Here is a 17,337-nt window from a genome sequence, read left to right as displayed (position 1 = left end):
AGGGGGCATGGGGTGGGTGGCTGGGAGGAAGGCTTCAGGAAGCATGCACCAGCCAGCTAAGATGCAAAAGAGCTCTGAAAGGGAGAGCCTCCCTTGTCATTCTGGCCACCCCCTCCCACTCTTCGAAGCTTGCTGTAGTCTCCATTCTGCATATCTAAAGTCTGTGTAAAAAGCATAGGAAGACTCAGGGTTCCTCACCCCTCAAAAGCTGCTGAAACTAGAGGTTTCTTTTAAGCCAGACATACTTCAGGCTAAGCCAGAATATTCAGCCTTGATGGGGGGGGGGCAGAGTGTACTGGTCTCTGATAGGCCACAGCTATTCCGGGGTAAATGCAGCTAATATGTGGACTGGCCCACTCCATTCTGGAGGAGATTTGAAGTCAAAGCCCTGTGCGTAAAGCCTCCTGGTATCTCCAGTTAAAAAAGGAAATCAAGTAGTGTGAATGGGAAGAGACCTTCGCCTGAGATCCTGGAGAGATTCTGGCAGTCCACGTCGACAGCCCTGCGGGCTAGACAGACCCGTAGTTTTTGTCTTGCACAAGGCAGCTTTCTACCCTCATAACCAGAGCAGTGGGGTGGAAGAAAAACCCTCAAGAGAGGGGCCTTTGTTCAATGACACAGCACATGTTTTGCATACAGGAAGTCCCAGTCCCCAGTTAAAGGATCCCAGCTAGCAGGGCTCCTGGGAAAGCCTTCTCTCTTCCTGAGACCCTGGTGAGCTGTTGCCCGGTGGAGTAGACAGCACTGAGCTCTACAGATGTAGGGTCTGGCTCATTCAGCAGCTTTACATGTAACCATCAAACCACCCTCTGTCTCCTTGCCGGTTCTTGGCTGTTGAAATCACTGTTGCTCCTTCAAGAATCCCACCATAAAACTACTTAAATCAGGGGTTCCCCACCGTGGGTCCCTAAACGTTGTTGGTCTACAACTGTGGCTGGGGATGATGGGAGTGGTAGTCCAACAACATCTGGGGACCCAAGGTTTGGAACGCCCTGATCGAAAACATTTACATACCAGGCCAACCGTTTTCTGTACTACTCAAGGTGGTCAGTGTGATGATGCCTTGGGAGGTTCTTAGGCCTTCCTAGGGCTGGCTGGCCTGACTCAGCAAAAAAGCCCAATAGTAGCTTGGGCAGTGGAAAGAAATTGAGAGGGTGCACACAGAACGAGCAAGGTGCATTTATGGGTAGGCGAGCTGTCCCACGCATTAGAAACAGAAATGGGTGGCTGGTGGGGGGGAGCTACTTGTCTGGGGGGATGCTTCCCACCCCCCAGGGGAGCCAACTCTGGCTTTGGTGGGCAATCTTTTCAAAGGTGCCACTGTAGCACGGCCAGTTCTGTAGAGCTGCCCCACCACACACTCAACAGCATTGCGAGGGGTCCTCCTTGAGGTAGCAAAATGCTTTGGGCTTCCATCTGGCAAAGGGACCAGAGATCTCCTCTGACTGTGGCAAAGTTAAAGCAGAAGAAAAGTGAAAGTGAGTGGGGCCTTCAGACGTGAGGACCCACCCTGCGGCTTGCAGAACCCATCCCAAGACCTTACTTGATCCTTGATCCCATTGTCCTTGGCTCATTCCATCACATTGTCATCCTGCTGAAGGACTGGAATGGATACTCTTTCCTTCCATCAGACAGAGGGACTGAAGCTCTGAAGACTGAAAAGTCTCTTTAGAGCTTAGTTTGGTGCATTTCAAAAAGCACTTCCTTTGTGGCTTTGTGTTAGAGGAAGTATGAGGCCTGTGACTACATTAGCTCACTGCAGGGTGGAAGCTTCAGGGTTGAGTGTGGGAGGAGGAGTGAGGCTGGTTCTTGGTTGGGTCCATTTCTGTTATGTTGCTATGTCCTTTCCCAACATATCTGAACCTTCAGTTAAGATCACAGCAGATTCTAGGGGCCAAGCAGAGTTTTGAATCAACATAGAGCTTTGATGAAAGGAGTCTGAAAGGATGCTGTTCTTTTAAAATAAGCATGGGGTTCCTCCATTCCTCTGCCTGTGCTGCTTAAAGGCACTGTAAAGAGCTGAGAAAATTACTGCAAGCATCTTTGGATATTCATTTTATTTTTACATTTTATATCCCACTCTTCCTCCAAGGAGCCCAGAGCAGTGTACTACATACTTAGGTTTCTCCTCACAACAACCCTGTGAAGTAGGTTAGGCTGAGAGAGAAGTGACTGGCCCAGAGTCACCCAGCTAGTATCATGGCTGAATGGGGATTTGAACTTGGGCCTCCCCGGTCCTAGTCCAGCACTCTAGCCACTACACCACGCTGGCTCTTATATGCAAAATGATGCCTTCTCAAGGCTCTCATAATAGTTGATTTGATGAAAATGCTTGCTTAATGGCCTTTGATAGTTAGTGACTTCTAGCTTTGCTTTCTTCAGAGAGGGCTGGAGGGAGTGAGTGAGACAGACAACAAAACAGAAGGAAGTCTGAATTTCTGCAGCTGGCTGACCAGAAGCAGCCAGGAGGTGGGGGGGGGGTAGTGGGTCTGCATGCTGTTGTATTTGAGGAACTGAAGCAACTTTAAAGATTATCCCTGTCTGCTCTCCCCTGCTCAACATGTGATCTTGTAAAATAGTTTTTGTTTTGTTTTTTCATGTCAGTCTTCAGAAGCACTGTCCTCTCAAGAAAAGTAGCCCAGTATCAGCTGCTCTTGAAACTTCCCACCTACTGGGAGAAGTGGAGAGTGTGAAATAGTATTGTTACAACTGCTGAGGAATTGCTTCTCAGTTAAAGTGATCTGCATACTAATAGTCAGAGATGTTCACTTGTTTCCTCAGTGTGAGTTACTGACTAAACGTGTTATCTTGAATGGGCCAAAAGCGGGGATGGGGGAGTCAGTACTTCGTGGTAGGAAAGGAAATTTGCTATTTTCAATGTGCTATTTTCAAATTTCAAATTTGCTATTTTCAATTTGATACCAAAGGCAGAAAAGTTTTGGAGCTGTGAGTTTAGCTGGACTGTAAGCAACTTGGGGTAGAGGCTTGTTTGTTTCTAGGAATCTGATTCAGAATCCGCCATTGGGGTGCCCATTTTAAAAAGTCTGCTAGCTTCCAGTAGGCCCTGCCTGTGAATAACATAAATATTACAAAGGTGCCATCAGTCTCTAATACCTCTTCCTCCAAAGGAAGCGAAAATGTGAGGTCGTTCTCATGACCAGCCCTACCCGGGTAGCGGGCAGCATTAGCCCAGGTAGGACTGATCACGAGAACCACCGGGATTGTGACCGATCTCAGCGCTCCTCCACCAGGTAGTCCAGGTTTTGTAGCTGAGCTAAAAGTGAGGTAGAAGGGTATGCATGCACCCTCCTACATCACCACAGTTATGTGAAAGCTTGGCCTCCCCGCCTCCAGCCCCACCACGATCCTTGCTGCTTCTGATGCAGCCGTGCATCCACACGACCGGTAGGCATGAGTGTGCCAGAGCGGAGAGGACAGGGGAAACCGGGCTACTTCCTGCGGGATCCCGCAATGCACCATGCAAGGAGTGCGGTGCATGGGGGATGCCCCACTGCTGGGCCACTCCTCCTGCCTGGCTGCATGCAGGTCACAGACATAGAACATGTGGAGTAGTCGTAACACACAAGTGGCAGCAACCGGTCACCCATGCACCTGGGACCACTGGCCCTGTTGTGGCAGCAGGCCCCCCACCCCACTATATACAGCAGGCAGACCTGAACTGAATTGGGGCCACAGCAGGGGATGGGGTGGGCGGGGCTGCTGTAATCCTATTTCTGCTGTTGTCCTGATCTGGATCAGGGCTCCCTGTTGTGCACTATTTGTGCTGGGGAAAATATTTCCGTTGGTACCAGGGCTAATGATGTGATCAAAGTCATATCCAAATATATCACATGCAGCCTTGGAGTCTGTTTAAAAAGCTGCTTTATTGCCCAAGGAATAGAAATCATACTACATCATTGCATATTTTTCTGAGATGAAACTAGGAATGGTAACATCCCTATATTCATTTAAAAAAAAAAAAGTTCTAGACTGTGTACTTACCCGCTCCTGGAATGCATACCCCCTACTTTAAAATATGGATGAAAGGAAAGAGAAAGCTGCTTTAAAATATGGATGGGGTGGGGGGAGAGAAAGCTGCCACAATGTGGCTATTTCTCTCTGCAGCACTCCTTAAGCAACTTCCAATCAATTGCTTACCTTGGGAGAACTACAATAATCTGGTGGCACCTTAAAGACTAACAGTTTAAATGAGGCATAAGCTTTTGTGGACTAGAGCCCACAAATAAAATATAAAGCCCACAAATAAAACTGAGGATGAACAAAACATCCTCAGTTGCTAGTGTGTGTGTGTGTGTACACCAGGGGGATGGGGGAAGAGGGTGTGTGTGCATATTTAGTTATTGTGAGTGGCCTCTTACTGTGGTTTAGTAGTCCTAAAGTGATGGCTAGTCAAAGCACTTGTGATCTGACAAAAGAATGCTAATACTTCTTAATTGGCCAAGGGGGAACATGGCTAATTTCCTAACAAGGCTAATGGTTGAGAGATTTGTCTGAATGTGGGGAAGCCATCAGACCTTGCAAAGCGACTTATCCTGTCCCCCTCCAGCAGGATATGCATGAGTTCAGGAACTAAAAAAGCAACTTGGGTCCCACCAGTTTTAAGTGAGAATGACTGGAATGGAGAAGCTGAGAAGCCTGCTGGGGTGTCTTTGATGTGAGCTGTGGCTGCTTGTAGGAGCACACTGCTGCTTATTGCCACTAGGTGCCCAACTTGTATATTGGTACATAAACGAAAATATTACAAAGACACTGTTAAACCTCCAGCAAGCTCCTCTCCAAAGGAAGCCAAGCCTAGATAGCACTGCTTCTGGAATTTCCCATTGCTCAGGGAAATGGGGAGCATACATATACATATACATATACACACATGGGGAACAGAGGAAAAAGAGAATAAATACTTGCAAAGGCCATGACATGTAAGAGGTATTCCATGTATATATACAAGATAAAATTTGTGCACAATATAAGATCATTGACTATTCTCAAAGCAGTAATTCTCTATAACACAATCTTCCTACATTTGCAAAGTGAATATACCACTTGTGGTGAGAAAGACACCCCTGGTCTCAGGTAAGACCTAACTGGAAAAAACAAAACATTCTGATACATTCTAACTGGAATCCTCATCTGCACAGATGTCTACGTGAAATACTTTGGAACGGCATTAGTGCAATGCTTCACAGTAGACTGGGCTTCCGGCTTTCTAGCTAACTGAGGACAGGGATCCATTTCATCTTTATATAATGGCTGTGACCCAGCTTGAGCCAATAGGATATGGCAGACTAGACATACAGATAAATAAAGAAATGTATAAGCAGAGTTGCTGCACCTCTTTACAGTCTTTGGCTGTATATATTTGGCAGCAAAGTTTCTTCTCCTCCTCCTCACACTTAGTTAGAAACCAGGATGTACGTGTCAGTGCTTGAGAAGCAACAGAGCTCTGGAACAGCATTAAGCTGCTGTGTTCTGTGGGCAAGCATTAGCACACGTGCTCCAAAGGGTATATGAGGTCATGGGAACTCTGACTGGATATTGAGAAAAAAAAAGTCCCAGGCAGGGACTGTGAACCAACTGCATAACAGCCAAACCTTTGGAAAGTGAAATGATAAAATCTGGTAAGGAACCAGCAGAGGCCCGGTTCTCACTGAGGCAGACTGCTGGCACAGTCTCAGATACTGGAATGCCCCACCGTACAACAAAATCTCCTAGACAGAGAAAACTAGCATGCCAGGGGAAAGGGTTGTTGCCTAGGCTTTGCCCTGACATGCTAACATGATGCTAAATATTCAAAGTGCATGGGTTTTTGTTGCTGTTTTTAGTGGAGGAACATTCCATTATGCAAACCCCCAGTTTTAGTATGGCTCAGACAGACTTGCCAGCGGCTGCTAGGCCAGACGCTCCGGCCTAAAAAGAGTAATCCAATGTTGGGATCCTCCTCCTGTTATCCATGTAGCCTGCACATCCAGAGTGCAAAAGTGGAAGGCAAAAGTGGAATCTGCAAAGCTGATGGTTCTTCTTGCCTTGAGCTACTGAGCAGGGCTGCAGCAAGAATAGGGCCAGCAGGTTGGTGCACCTAATATTTTTAAATTGCCTGTTTAAATTTGTGACATTTAAAGAATGAGAATAGGGGTCTGAAGCAGGCAGAGTGCATCAGGGCTAGCTGAAAGAAATTAATATGCATGTATGTATGAAAGGTGTTCATTATAAGTGGGTGTGCTGCCCCAACAGCACCACGGCTTTGTTAGGCATGCAAGTAGCAGCCAGGTTACAGGGGTTTAGCTATAATTGAGTGGATGGATTCAAAGAACCCGGCCCCCCAGATCCTGAGGGCAGTGGCGTATAGGAGGGAAATGGCGCCCAGGGCAAGCTCTGGCCCTGAAATGGCACCCCCGCCCCCCTGGCCTCCCCAGCCCCCACATACCTGTGAGGGCGTGGCGTTGCCCCCCAGGCGGCAGATCGCCGGCGGTGGCGGTGATTTGGTGGTGGCGTGTGGTGGCGGGTCGCCCGCCAAGTGTGGCAGCGGGTGTGCGACGGCGATTTGGCGGTGGCGGGCGGTGGCGGGTGGTGGCGGCGGGTCGCCTGCGGCCCGCTGAGTGTGGCGGTGGCTGGTGTGGCGGCGATGGGCTGTAGCGCGGCCCGAGCGGCGGCGGCGGATTGCCCGCCGAGGACGGAGTGTAGGCAGAATGATGCCGAGCCTGCCTCCTGGCCCGGCATCGCTTCCCAACTGTGCAGGCGCCTGCGCAGTTGGGAAGCGACGCCGGGCCAGGAGGCAGGCTTGGCGTCGCTCTGCCTGCACTCTGTCCTCAGCGGGCGATCCGCCACTGCCGCTCGGGCCGCGCTACAGCCCATCGCTGCCACGCCAGCCACCAGCCACCACCATACTCGGTGGGCCGCGGGTGACCCGCCGCTGCCCACCACCGCCAAATCGCCACCACACGCCCGCCGCCACACTCGGCGGGCGATCCGGGGGGCAGGGGGGCACTTTTTGGCGCCCCCCACGTGACCCGCCGGGGTGGCACCCAGGGCATGTGCCCTGCCTGCCCCCCTATCATTACGCCCCTGCCTGAGGGCCCCTTAGCCCAGCTCCACCCCTCCCTATTTTCTTCATTATCTTACTCACTCCAAGGGGCCATGCGGGAGAGGGGCGAACATGGGCCCCTGCTCCCACAGCTACACCCCTGCCAGGTTAATATTGTGAGACTTTATGTTGTTAATGAACCAGAAGCATGTTGAGCACATCAGCAGAGAACTGCTAGTACAGCCTGGTTAGAATCACTGCATTGAGAATAGCTTAGAAGGGCTGTCTCGGTCTGAGTGCCAATAAAGCACTGGCTCCTCCTTTGCTTGGGTCTTTCGCCTTTTCCCTGCCAGTCCTAGCGGTAGCAGAAAAGGGCCCTCTCTGAGAAGGAGGGAAAGAGGCCTTCAATCCTCAAGTTGAACCCAGCTGAAGACAATGGTCTTTTTACTGTTCTGAACATCAGATGATTTCATGCTGTTCACTGCAACGAAGTAACATCCAAGGTTAAATGGTTTAACTTGCAAAGAATAACTCATATCTCATAGCTGCTATTTCCTCATAAAATGTGGATTCAGATTGGGATACTTGGACATAAAACCTGTCAGGTAAAAAGACCTTGGACTGAGACAGCCCTTCTAAGCTAGGAACATAGGAAGCTGCCATATACTGAGTCAGACCCTTGCTCCATCTAGCTCAGTATTGTCTACTCAGACTGGCAGCGGCTTCTCCAAGGTTGCAGGCAGGAATCTCTCTCAGCCCTATCTTGGAGAAGCCAGGGAGGGAACTTGAAACCTTCTGCTCTTCCCAGAGCAGCTTCATCCCCTGAGGGGAATATCTTGCAGTGCTCACACATCAGGTCTCCCATTCATATGCAACCAGGGCAGACCCTGCTTAGCTATGGGGACAAGTCATGCTTGCTACCACAAGACCAGCTCTCCTCTCCTAACAAAGGATGCCTCTTTGCTCAGTTAGGAACATAGGAAGTTGCCGGATACTGAGTTAGACCATAGGTCCATCTAGCTCAGTATTGTCTACACAGACTGGCAGCGGCTTCTCCAAGGTTGCAGGCAGGAACCTCTCTCAGTCCTATCTTGGAGGTGCCAGAGAGGGAACTTGGATCCTTCTGCTCTTCTCAGAGCGGCTCCATCTCCTAAGGGGAATATCTTACAATGCTCACACTTCTAGTCTCCCTTTCATATGCAACCAGAGTGGACCCCGCTTCGCTAAGGGGACAAGCCATGCTTGCTACCACAAGACCAGCTCTCTTCAGCTATTCTCAATACATGGATTCTCTAACGAGGCTGCAGTACTAGCTGTTCTTTGCTCATGTGATCAACATGCTTCTGGATCATAAAGTCTCTCAATATTAAGCTGGCTTGCTACTTGCATGCCTACCAAACCCATGGTGCTGTTGAGGCAGCACAGTGGGTGAAACTCTTGAATTTAGATATAACTGTTATTCAACTTTTATGTTTTTATATTAACAGTTTGCAATTTTTATTATGTGTAAAATACACATGAGCACTTTGGTTTGGCAACAGGGTTATAGAAGTTTATGTTGGTTATGAGGGAGATGTATGTAGCAAAGAAGGCTGGCTGTGGCCCTGGTGTAGAAGAACTTGGTAGGTACCAAAGGCAGAATGGTTGACATGAGGAGGAAGATTACTCAAAGAAGTCCCATTGACATGGCAATGGGAAGTTAGGTATTGTCTAACTGCCCCTTTTCATGTCAATGGGACTACTTTAAGTAATTTTTTTGCAGTGTGTCTGCCAGCATTTTTTTTTCATGGTCATGAGGATTGGAAATATATCTAAAACATTTAAAATTTTATTCTTCAAAGGAACCCTTGCAACAAAGACAAATGCCTAGTAAGCCATGTAAATCCCTTTTCCTTCTCTCTCTCTCTCAGAAACCCTTGCGAGGGAGGCCTCTAGCAGCCTTGTATCCTTAGAGAGAAAATTCCAGGCCCCTTTTGACAAGTCACTGGCCCAATTACTTGTGGAGATATGGAGGGGAAACTTTCAGGCAATATTCTATCCAATGACTCAGTGAGGAGTATGCTGATTATATGCTGAGGAATAGGCGGTAAGGTGTACTGCGCGGCAGTTGCAAAAAAAGCTAATTCCATGCTAGGAATCATTAGGAAGGGGATTGGAAATAAAAAAATGCTAATATTATAATGCCCTTATACAAATCTATGGTGCGGCCACATCTGGAATACTGCGTACAGCTTTGGTCACCATATCTTAAGAAGGATATTGTAGAACTGGAAAAGGTGCAGAAGGCGGCAACCAAAATGATCAGGGGCCTGGAGCACCTTCCTTATGAGGCTGGGCTACAGCATCTGGGGCTCTTTACCTTGGAAAAGAGGCGACTAAGGGGAGACATGATTGTGGTGTATAAAATTATGCATGGAGTGGAGAGGGTAGACAGAGAGAAATTTTTCTCCCTCTCTCACAACGCTAGAACCAGAGGTCACCCCATGAAACTGAAGGTTGGGAGATTTAGAAACAACAAGAGGAAGTACTTTTTCACACAGCGCATAATTAATCTATGGAATTCCTTGCCATGGGATGTGGTGATGGCCACCAGCTTGGATGGCTTTAAAAGGGGCTTAGACAGATTAATGGTGGATAGGTCTACTATTCTGGTGGCTGTGGGCCATCTCCAGTCTCAGAGGCACAATGCCTCTCAATACCAGTTGCAGGAGAGCAACAGCAGGAGAGAGGGCATGCCCTCACCTCTTGCCTGTGGGCTCCCCAGAGGCACCTAGTGGGCCACTGTGTGTAACAGGATGCTGGACTAGATGGGCCTTGTGCCTGATCCAGCAGGGCTGTTCTTATGAGTAAATCTTATTTTGCCTTCCAGTATTCTGACCAAGGATGCAAAGGCAATAGCGTAACACAGACAAGCACAATTAAGTTTTACTTCACATGCATTTAATTGTATTAAATGTTAATAAACACAATAGGTTAACTTTATTTGGGTTGTTCCTCGTGGATTCTTCTCTGCCCAATGTGCCCTTATGCCCCCCTCACCCCAACATGTCTGTCTACAGACTGCTTGTCAGAATACCTTGCTGCTTCCTTGTACTGCCAGCCTAAAATACCCCCAAAGTGATGAGCTAGCATTTGAATCAATGATTGACATCCTGACTAAATTTACCAGAGGAAGTCCTATTGAAGTTAAGTAAGCCTTTAGAGTATCCTCTGAGTAGTAATACTTAAAAGGTCCCAAGAAATACCAGTGAGTCAGAGAACTGGTGTTTCTTGGAACCTTTCAACATATTATATTATTATTATTTATTTACACAGTCAGACAGGTGTTATTGACTGGTTTGTTTTATCCAGACATCGAGTCCTTCCCAAGGACCTGGGATGCCAGAATTTTATTGTCAATGTTTTTGCTGTTGTTATAGGTATCGTCGCAGAATATAGGCTGTTCCCAGTAAAGCTGCTTTTTGTAATTGGCCGATGGTGATTTCTGTGGCCCCTATGGTGTTGAGGTGCTCTTCAAGGTCTTTTGGAACTGCACCCAGGGCGCCAATTACCACTGGGATTATTTGGGTCTTTTTCTGCCACAGCCTTTCAGTTTCAATTTGTAGATCTTTGTATTTGGTGATTTTTTCTATTTCTTTTTCTTCTATTCTGCTATCCCCTGGTATTGCTATGTCGATTATTTTGACTTGTTTTTCTTTCTTCTCGACTACAGTAATATCTGGTGTATTGTGTGGCAGATGTTTGTCTGTTTGTAGCCGGAAGTCCCATAATATTTTTACATCTTCATTTTCTTCAACTTTTTCAATTTTATGGTCCCACAAATTTTTGGCTACAGGTAGCTTGTATTTTTTGCAGCTGTTCCAGTGTATCATCCCTGCTACCTTGTCATGCCTTTGTTTGTAGTCAGTCTGTGCGATCATTTTACAACAGCTGATTATTATTATTATTATTATTATTATTATTATTATTATTATTATTAATTATTAAGTACGTGTATATACTGCCCCCCGCAAAGGTCCCTGGGTGGTACACAATATAAAACTAATTAAAACATTAATATAATTAAAACAATTTAAAATACAATAAAAACCTCTAAAACCGAAGCTTTAAAGCTATAAACTAAAAGCCTGACTAAACAGGTATGTTTTTAGGTCCTTCTTAAAAACATTCAGAAAAGGGGAAACTCTAATTTCATTAGGAAGTGCATCCAAGAGTCCCAGGGCAACTCTAGAAAAGGCCCGGTTTTGAGTCACCACCAACTGAGCTGGTGGCAACTGCATCTCGCCAGATAATCTTAACAGGTGGTGGGGTTGATGAAGAAGAAGGCACTCTCTTAAATACCTCAGACCCAAGCCGTTTAGGGCTTTATAGGTAATAACCAGTACTTTGTATTTCGCGCGGAAACTTATTGGCAGCCAGTGTAATTATTTAAAAATTGGTGTAATATGATCTCTTTGAACAACCCCAGAGACCAACCTGACTGCTGCATTCTGTACTAACTGCAGTTTCCAAACTACATACAAAGGCAACCCAACATAGAGTGCATTGCAGTAGTCAAGTCTGGATGTTACCACCATATGTACCACTGTTTTAAGATCATTTATCTCCAGATATGGACGTAGCTGGCAAATCAGCCAAAGCTGATAGAAAGCACTCCTGATCACTGCCTCAACCTGAGAAATCAGGGAGAGGTTTGCATCTAGAAGTACTTCCAGACTACGTACCTGCTCTTTCTGAAGAGTGCAACCCCATCCAGAACCGGCAGATCTAAACCACTTCCTAAGTCTTGACCTCCTACAATGAGTACCTCTGTCTTGCTTGGATTCAGCCTCAGTTTGTTCTCCCTCATCCAGCCCATTACCATCTCCAGGCAGGCATTTAGAGACGTTAGGCCATTTCCTGATAAAGCTGACATGGAGAAATAGATTTGGGTGTCATCAAAATACTGATAACACTCTGCACTAAATCCCCTGATGATCTCTCCCAGTGGTTTCATGTAGATGTTAAAAAGCATTGGAGACAGTATGGAGCCTTGCTATGTTGACTGACAGCCAGAGTAAGCTGACAGCCAGAGTAAGCCAGAGTATGTTGACTAGACAACCAGAATAAGTAATTCTTTGACTCACTGGGGCTGTGCAGTTCCACCATGCCTTCCATGCTCCAGCCCACCTACTATCTCTGCCTCACCATTACCAACTGCTACAGATACTTCTCCATCAAAGTAAGCAACCACTTCCTTGCTCCGCCTGGTGGCCACACTACAGGGACCTTTGTAATCAGTGTGATGTGAGGAAGATCAGTCCTCTCTGTGAAGGGTTTTCCTGGGTAGTACAGACAGGCTTTCCAATCTTGACCAGTTTACATCTTTGTTGATGGCTTTGGTGGATCTTGTTGAATCAGCAAAATTAGGGCTGCTTCTCTGAATGGCAACATGCCTTGGAGCTAATATGATGTAGATGGAAAGTATGAGCTATGAGAGAGAGCCCTAAAATTTTCTATATTTAGAGAGGGATAGAGAATGTGCCTTTTTTATTATGAAAATGTAATGCTGGTTGGTGTTTCTTAACATACTTCTGTTAAACCCCTGCTAACTGGGCAAAGAGGCACTTTTACCGTGGTGATTCTCTTTATTTAGAAGAGGGAGAGTAACTGGCCCTATCCACCCCAGCACAGTACTTCCAGTGACTGTTGCTGGTGTGTGTCTTATGTTTCTTTTTAGAATGTGAGCCCTTTGGGGACAGGGAGCCATCTTATTTGTTTGTTATTTCTCTTTGTAAACCACCCTGAGCCATTTTTGGAAGGGCGGTATAGAAATTGAATTAATAATAAATAAATAAATAATAATAATAATACATGGATACAGTATGGTATAGTGTTTAGAATGTGGGACTAGGATCAGGGAGATCTGGGTTCAAATCCCCACTCAGCCACAAAGCTCACTGGGTGATCTTGTGCTAGTCACTATCTCTCAGCCTAACCTACCTCACAAGGTAGTGCAGATAAAAGGAGTATCCCATGTGTGAGTATGATGTCTTTGGAGGAAGGGTGGGACATAAATGTGAGTGGTGCGGGGTGGGGGGAGGACTAAGTGAGGCATCCCAAATTAGAGTGGAACCATGTGAGAGAAGTCAGTGGAGGCTGGTGTGGGACTAGGAAGTCACTCATGGAGGAAATAGGGCTATTGTAATGACTAGGCTATATCTGTCATACAAAGAAAGGGGGGGGGGAGTCTTTTTCCTCCCTAGAGCTTAGATCTTCTAGAGCAGGGCTGCTCAACTGGCCCTCCTGCAGGTGTTGGCCTACAACTCCCATAACCCCTGGCTATTGGCCACTGTGGCTGGGGATTATGGGCACTGTAGTCCAAAAACAGCAGGGGGGGCCTAAGCGGAGCAGGCCTGTTCTAGATTATGCACCCCCATTGATGTCATAGGAAGCCTTTCAATCCTTTATGGCTGGGCTGTTATATTGTGCCACTCCAGTTTTTCCCCAATGGAATTTGTGCCAGGCAAATTTCCTGCAGTTTGTTCTCTCTGCCTTAGGCAACAAAGTCTCTTTGGCCTCCTGTTTATCTCTGATACTGTCTCCTGTCCCCCAGCACTGAGCTGGCATCATTCTAGGAACAGTCACAAAACAGAGATCAGGACAGGTGGTGCCTAGTCCCGTCCCACCCCCCACCTTCATTAGATTTCTTAACCATACAAAGGGGCACATTATTGTGGCTTTGGAACACTTCCATGGAGCGGGTGAATCATGACACTCTCTTCATACAGAGAAAGCTGGCTTGAGGTCCTTGCAGGAGAGGGTGAAGACAATGTATGCTGCAAAAGCAAACAGAGACAGCAGTGTTCCTGAGGCAGCATAGTATGGGGAGGCCTGTTTTGTTCCAGCTTGGAATCCATTTACTCCCCCCCCCCCACTAAAAGGGAATGGCAGCTACTGAGAACCCATTCCTGCACCACACTTGACTGAGACAGAATCCTGGAACAGGCTGGCACTCTGTGTGTGTATGTGTATAAAAGAGTTTATGGTGACAAGCTCTTAAAACCGAGCTAGTTTCTATTGGAAATGCCCAAAGCTCAGTGGAAGAGCATGTGCTTTGCATGCAGGTCTCCGGTTCTAGCTCCAGAGAGATGTAGGACCTAGGGGGTCGAGGCAAAAACCACTGCTCAAGTCCTTGCAGGGCTGCCAATGGTTACAGTGAGACAATACTAAGTTAGAGAGGCCAATATCTGACCTGGGTATGATACTGAAGTTCCTAATATGCTAGATATTTATGACAAAAGTGCAGTACATAGGAAGCTGCCATATACTGAGTCAGACCATAGGTCCCTCTCGCTCAGTATTGTCTACACAGACTGACAGCGGCTTCTCCAAGGTGGCAGGCAGGAATCTCTCTCAGCCCTATCTTGGAGAAGCCAGAGAAGGAACTTGTAGCCTAGATGCTCTTCCCAGAGCGGCTCCATCCCCTAAGGGGAATATCTTACAGTGCTCACACTTCTAGTCTCCCTTTCGTATGCAACCAGGGCGGATTCTGCTTAGCTTAAGGGGACAAGTCATGCTTGCTACAAGACCAGTTCTCTTCCCAGTAGTGCCAGCTATAGAATTTTGCAAGGAATTGGTACAAGCTAGCCCCATTCTCTCACACCTTCTGTAGGAGCCAAATTTAACTGTGTAAAAAGGTACCTTTAAAAAAAGCGATTCTCTTTATTTAGCAGGGAGAGTGTAACTGGCCCTATCTATCCCCAGCACAGCATCCCTCCAGTGGCTGTTGCTGGTGTCTATCTTGTTTCTTCTTTAATTTGTGAGCCCTTTGGGGACAGGTGCCATTTTATTTATATCTATATAAACCACTTTGGGAACTGTTGTTGAAAAGCAGTATATCAATATTCATATTCAAATGTACACCATTTTGTGTTCAGGGGATCAGTTGAGGATCAGTTTACTGAGCTAAGCTGCTTGGCCACAGCTCTCCCCTTCATACCTGTTGTAGCCATGTCACTAAAAGGACCAGTCCCAGTGAAGCATGATCTGGTCCCTTATACCAGGGCTACACAACTGCAGCCCTCCAGCTATTGTTGGACTAAAGTATGCCATCAAGTCGATGCCGACTCCTGGCACCCACAGAGCCCTGTGGTTTTCTTTGGTAGAATACAGGAGGGGTTTACCAGTTCCATCTCCCGCACAGTGTGAGATGATGCCTTTCAGCATCATCATCAAAATATTGCTGCTGCCTGATATAGCGTGGTGTAGTGGTTAGAGTTCTGGACTAGGACCGGGGAGACCAGAGTTCAAATCCCCATTCAGCCAGGAGACTTGCTGGGTGACTCTGGGCCAGTCACTTCTCTCTCAGCCTAACCTACTTCACAGGGTTGTTGTGAAGGAGAAACTCAAGTATGTAGTACACCACTCTGGGCTCATTGGAGGAAGAGCAGGATATAAATGTAAAATAATAATAATAATAATTTGAACCGGCAACTTTCTGTTTGTTAGTCCAGCATTTCCCCACTGTGCTACTTAAGATGATTGTTGGACTACATCTCCCATAATCCCTATTGGCCACTGTGACTGGGGATGGCACAGATTGTAGCTGGAGGGCCACAGTTGCACAGCCCTGTCCAATAGGGAAATTTACCTAATCTGCCAGCATGTTCAAGATACAATTCAGATGATCATGGGCCTCATCATGCAATCAGGGCAGGGACACGCTGAAACCACGCCAGCCATGAAGTCACTAAAGAATGATCCCACCATGCTATTTGGGTATCCTTAATCACATGAGATGGGTGATAATCTGAATTGCCTCTCTACATCTGTTCCAAAACCCTGGTTAAACAGGGTGACATGAGGGCAGGCATGTTCTGGGCACATCCCCACCCTGAACACATGAGCTGGCAGATGCTTGCCTGAACCAGCTCAAAGTCTCTCACAAGGAGAGTTGTTAGGACTGCTTTTGCTCCACTGCAAGGGAATCAATACAGAGCTTAAGTTCCTACTTTCTGATTGTTGGAAAAATCTCAGTCAGCAACTCTTCTGGCATCGAAGGTGGCACCAGGCCTCATTACTACACTTTCAAACATGTCTTTACAAATATGGACAGAAAGCTTGCTTTAACCCAATATTACATGTTTTTCCTACAGAATACAGAAACCGGGGTAGATAGATACAGCTCAGCTGTATCTTCATACAAGCAGCCCTATTGGGCTCCTGAATTGTCAGACATTCGTGAAGGTAGCTGAAGACTACCACTGTCAGTATAATAATGGGAGCCATGCAGACTTACTCATTTAGGACAGGTAGTCCAAAAGAAGAAAAAAGCAAGGCAGCTAAGCCTGTTCTACTACCTGAACCTGTTTGCCCCACACCCTGCTAGCTGCCCCATCTTCCTTTTGCTGTAGGACATGCCTACCCCCACATATGCACCTGCGGGAAATGGAATACACCTATCTCCCAAGCGACAGAAATCAGTTACAGATTTATTGGCTTCTAGCAGCAGAGTCACAAAGTAGAATTCATGATGGCAGTAGGGGTTTCCATGAGGTAGTTCAGAGCAATGGAATGAGCAAGAGACATGGTGTGTGGGGGTGGGGGGCGGGTTGTGTGGGTAGGGGAAGAAGAGGAGAAAGGATTGAATTCTTCCCTGTTCCCAGTCACTCTTCTTCCTGCTTGACTCACTTTTGGAGTTGGAGCCTGGCCAAGGGGTGAAGAGAATGACTTCTGACCAACTGGAGGAAAGCAGGGGGTCAGCACTTCCATGCCAGTCTCATTATACCCTTCATTTCCCACACAATGGAGACAGACCCACATTTAAAGTCACAGGCTTGGCAGTGTTATGTATGATTTGGCCCCACTACTAGATAGACTTAAAGGGGCTTTTTCTTTAACTGTATATCTGGACATATATGAAATACTATTTGAACATGTTCAAAGGGCTTATGGAGAGATTGTGTCACACCTTCTTCCCAGCCCTGCACTCAAATTCTTCTGCATGATGGCCAAATACACAACAGATTGGGGGTGGGCAAGAGTAGTGAGCTGTTCTGTTCCTCTCACCTCTCTCCACTTTTCTACACGTGCATTCAGTTTGTGGCTGGCCTCACAGCACCATCGGTGCATGCGTCTGACTAGCTTGCTTCCCCACACCCATCTCAACGGGTAGGGTAGTACCTCCTACAGATTATGCTTCATAGTTTGCTCATACCATATTATTAACAAGTCCTTACGTACACACCTTTACTGTTGCAATTAATGTAGCTACAGAGAGTTAGAACTCAGCCACTACAATGCACCAGTTAGCAAAG

General features: G+C 46.8%; 1 protein-coding gene across 7 annotated transcripts in view; it reads right to left on the bottom strand.

Moving 5' to 3' along the window:
* DENND1C (DENN domain containing 1C) overlaps positions 1-1,653 on the bottom strand; it is a 60,273-nt gene extending 58,620 nt beyond the window's left edge. For all 7 annotated transcript variants that reach the window (XR_008316697.1, XR_008316698.1, XM_053298585.1 and 4 more), the window contains exon 1: positions 1,544-1,653. Coding sequence is in view for 5 of the 7 variants with exons in the window: in XM_053298585.1 (XP_053154560.1) it covers positions 1,544-1,560 (17 nt within the window). In the remaining 2 variants the exon portion in view is untranslated. The remainder of the gene's footprint in view (positions 1-1,543) is intronic.
* Between the last annotated feature and the right edge of the window lie 15,684 nt (positions 1,654-17,337).

The sequence above is a fragment of the Hemicordylus capensis genome, chromosome 2, assembly GCF_027244095.1.
Source record: "Hemicordylus capensis ecotype Gifberg chromosome 2, rHemCap1.1.pri, whole genome shotgun sequence".
Classification (NCBI taxonomy): domain Eukaryota; kingdom Metazoa; phylum Chordata; class Lepidosauria; order Squamata; family Cordylidae; genus Hemicordylus; species Hemicordylus capensis.
This window is presented reverse-complemented; position numbering and strand designations above follow the sequence as displayed.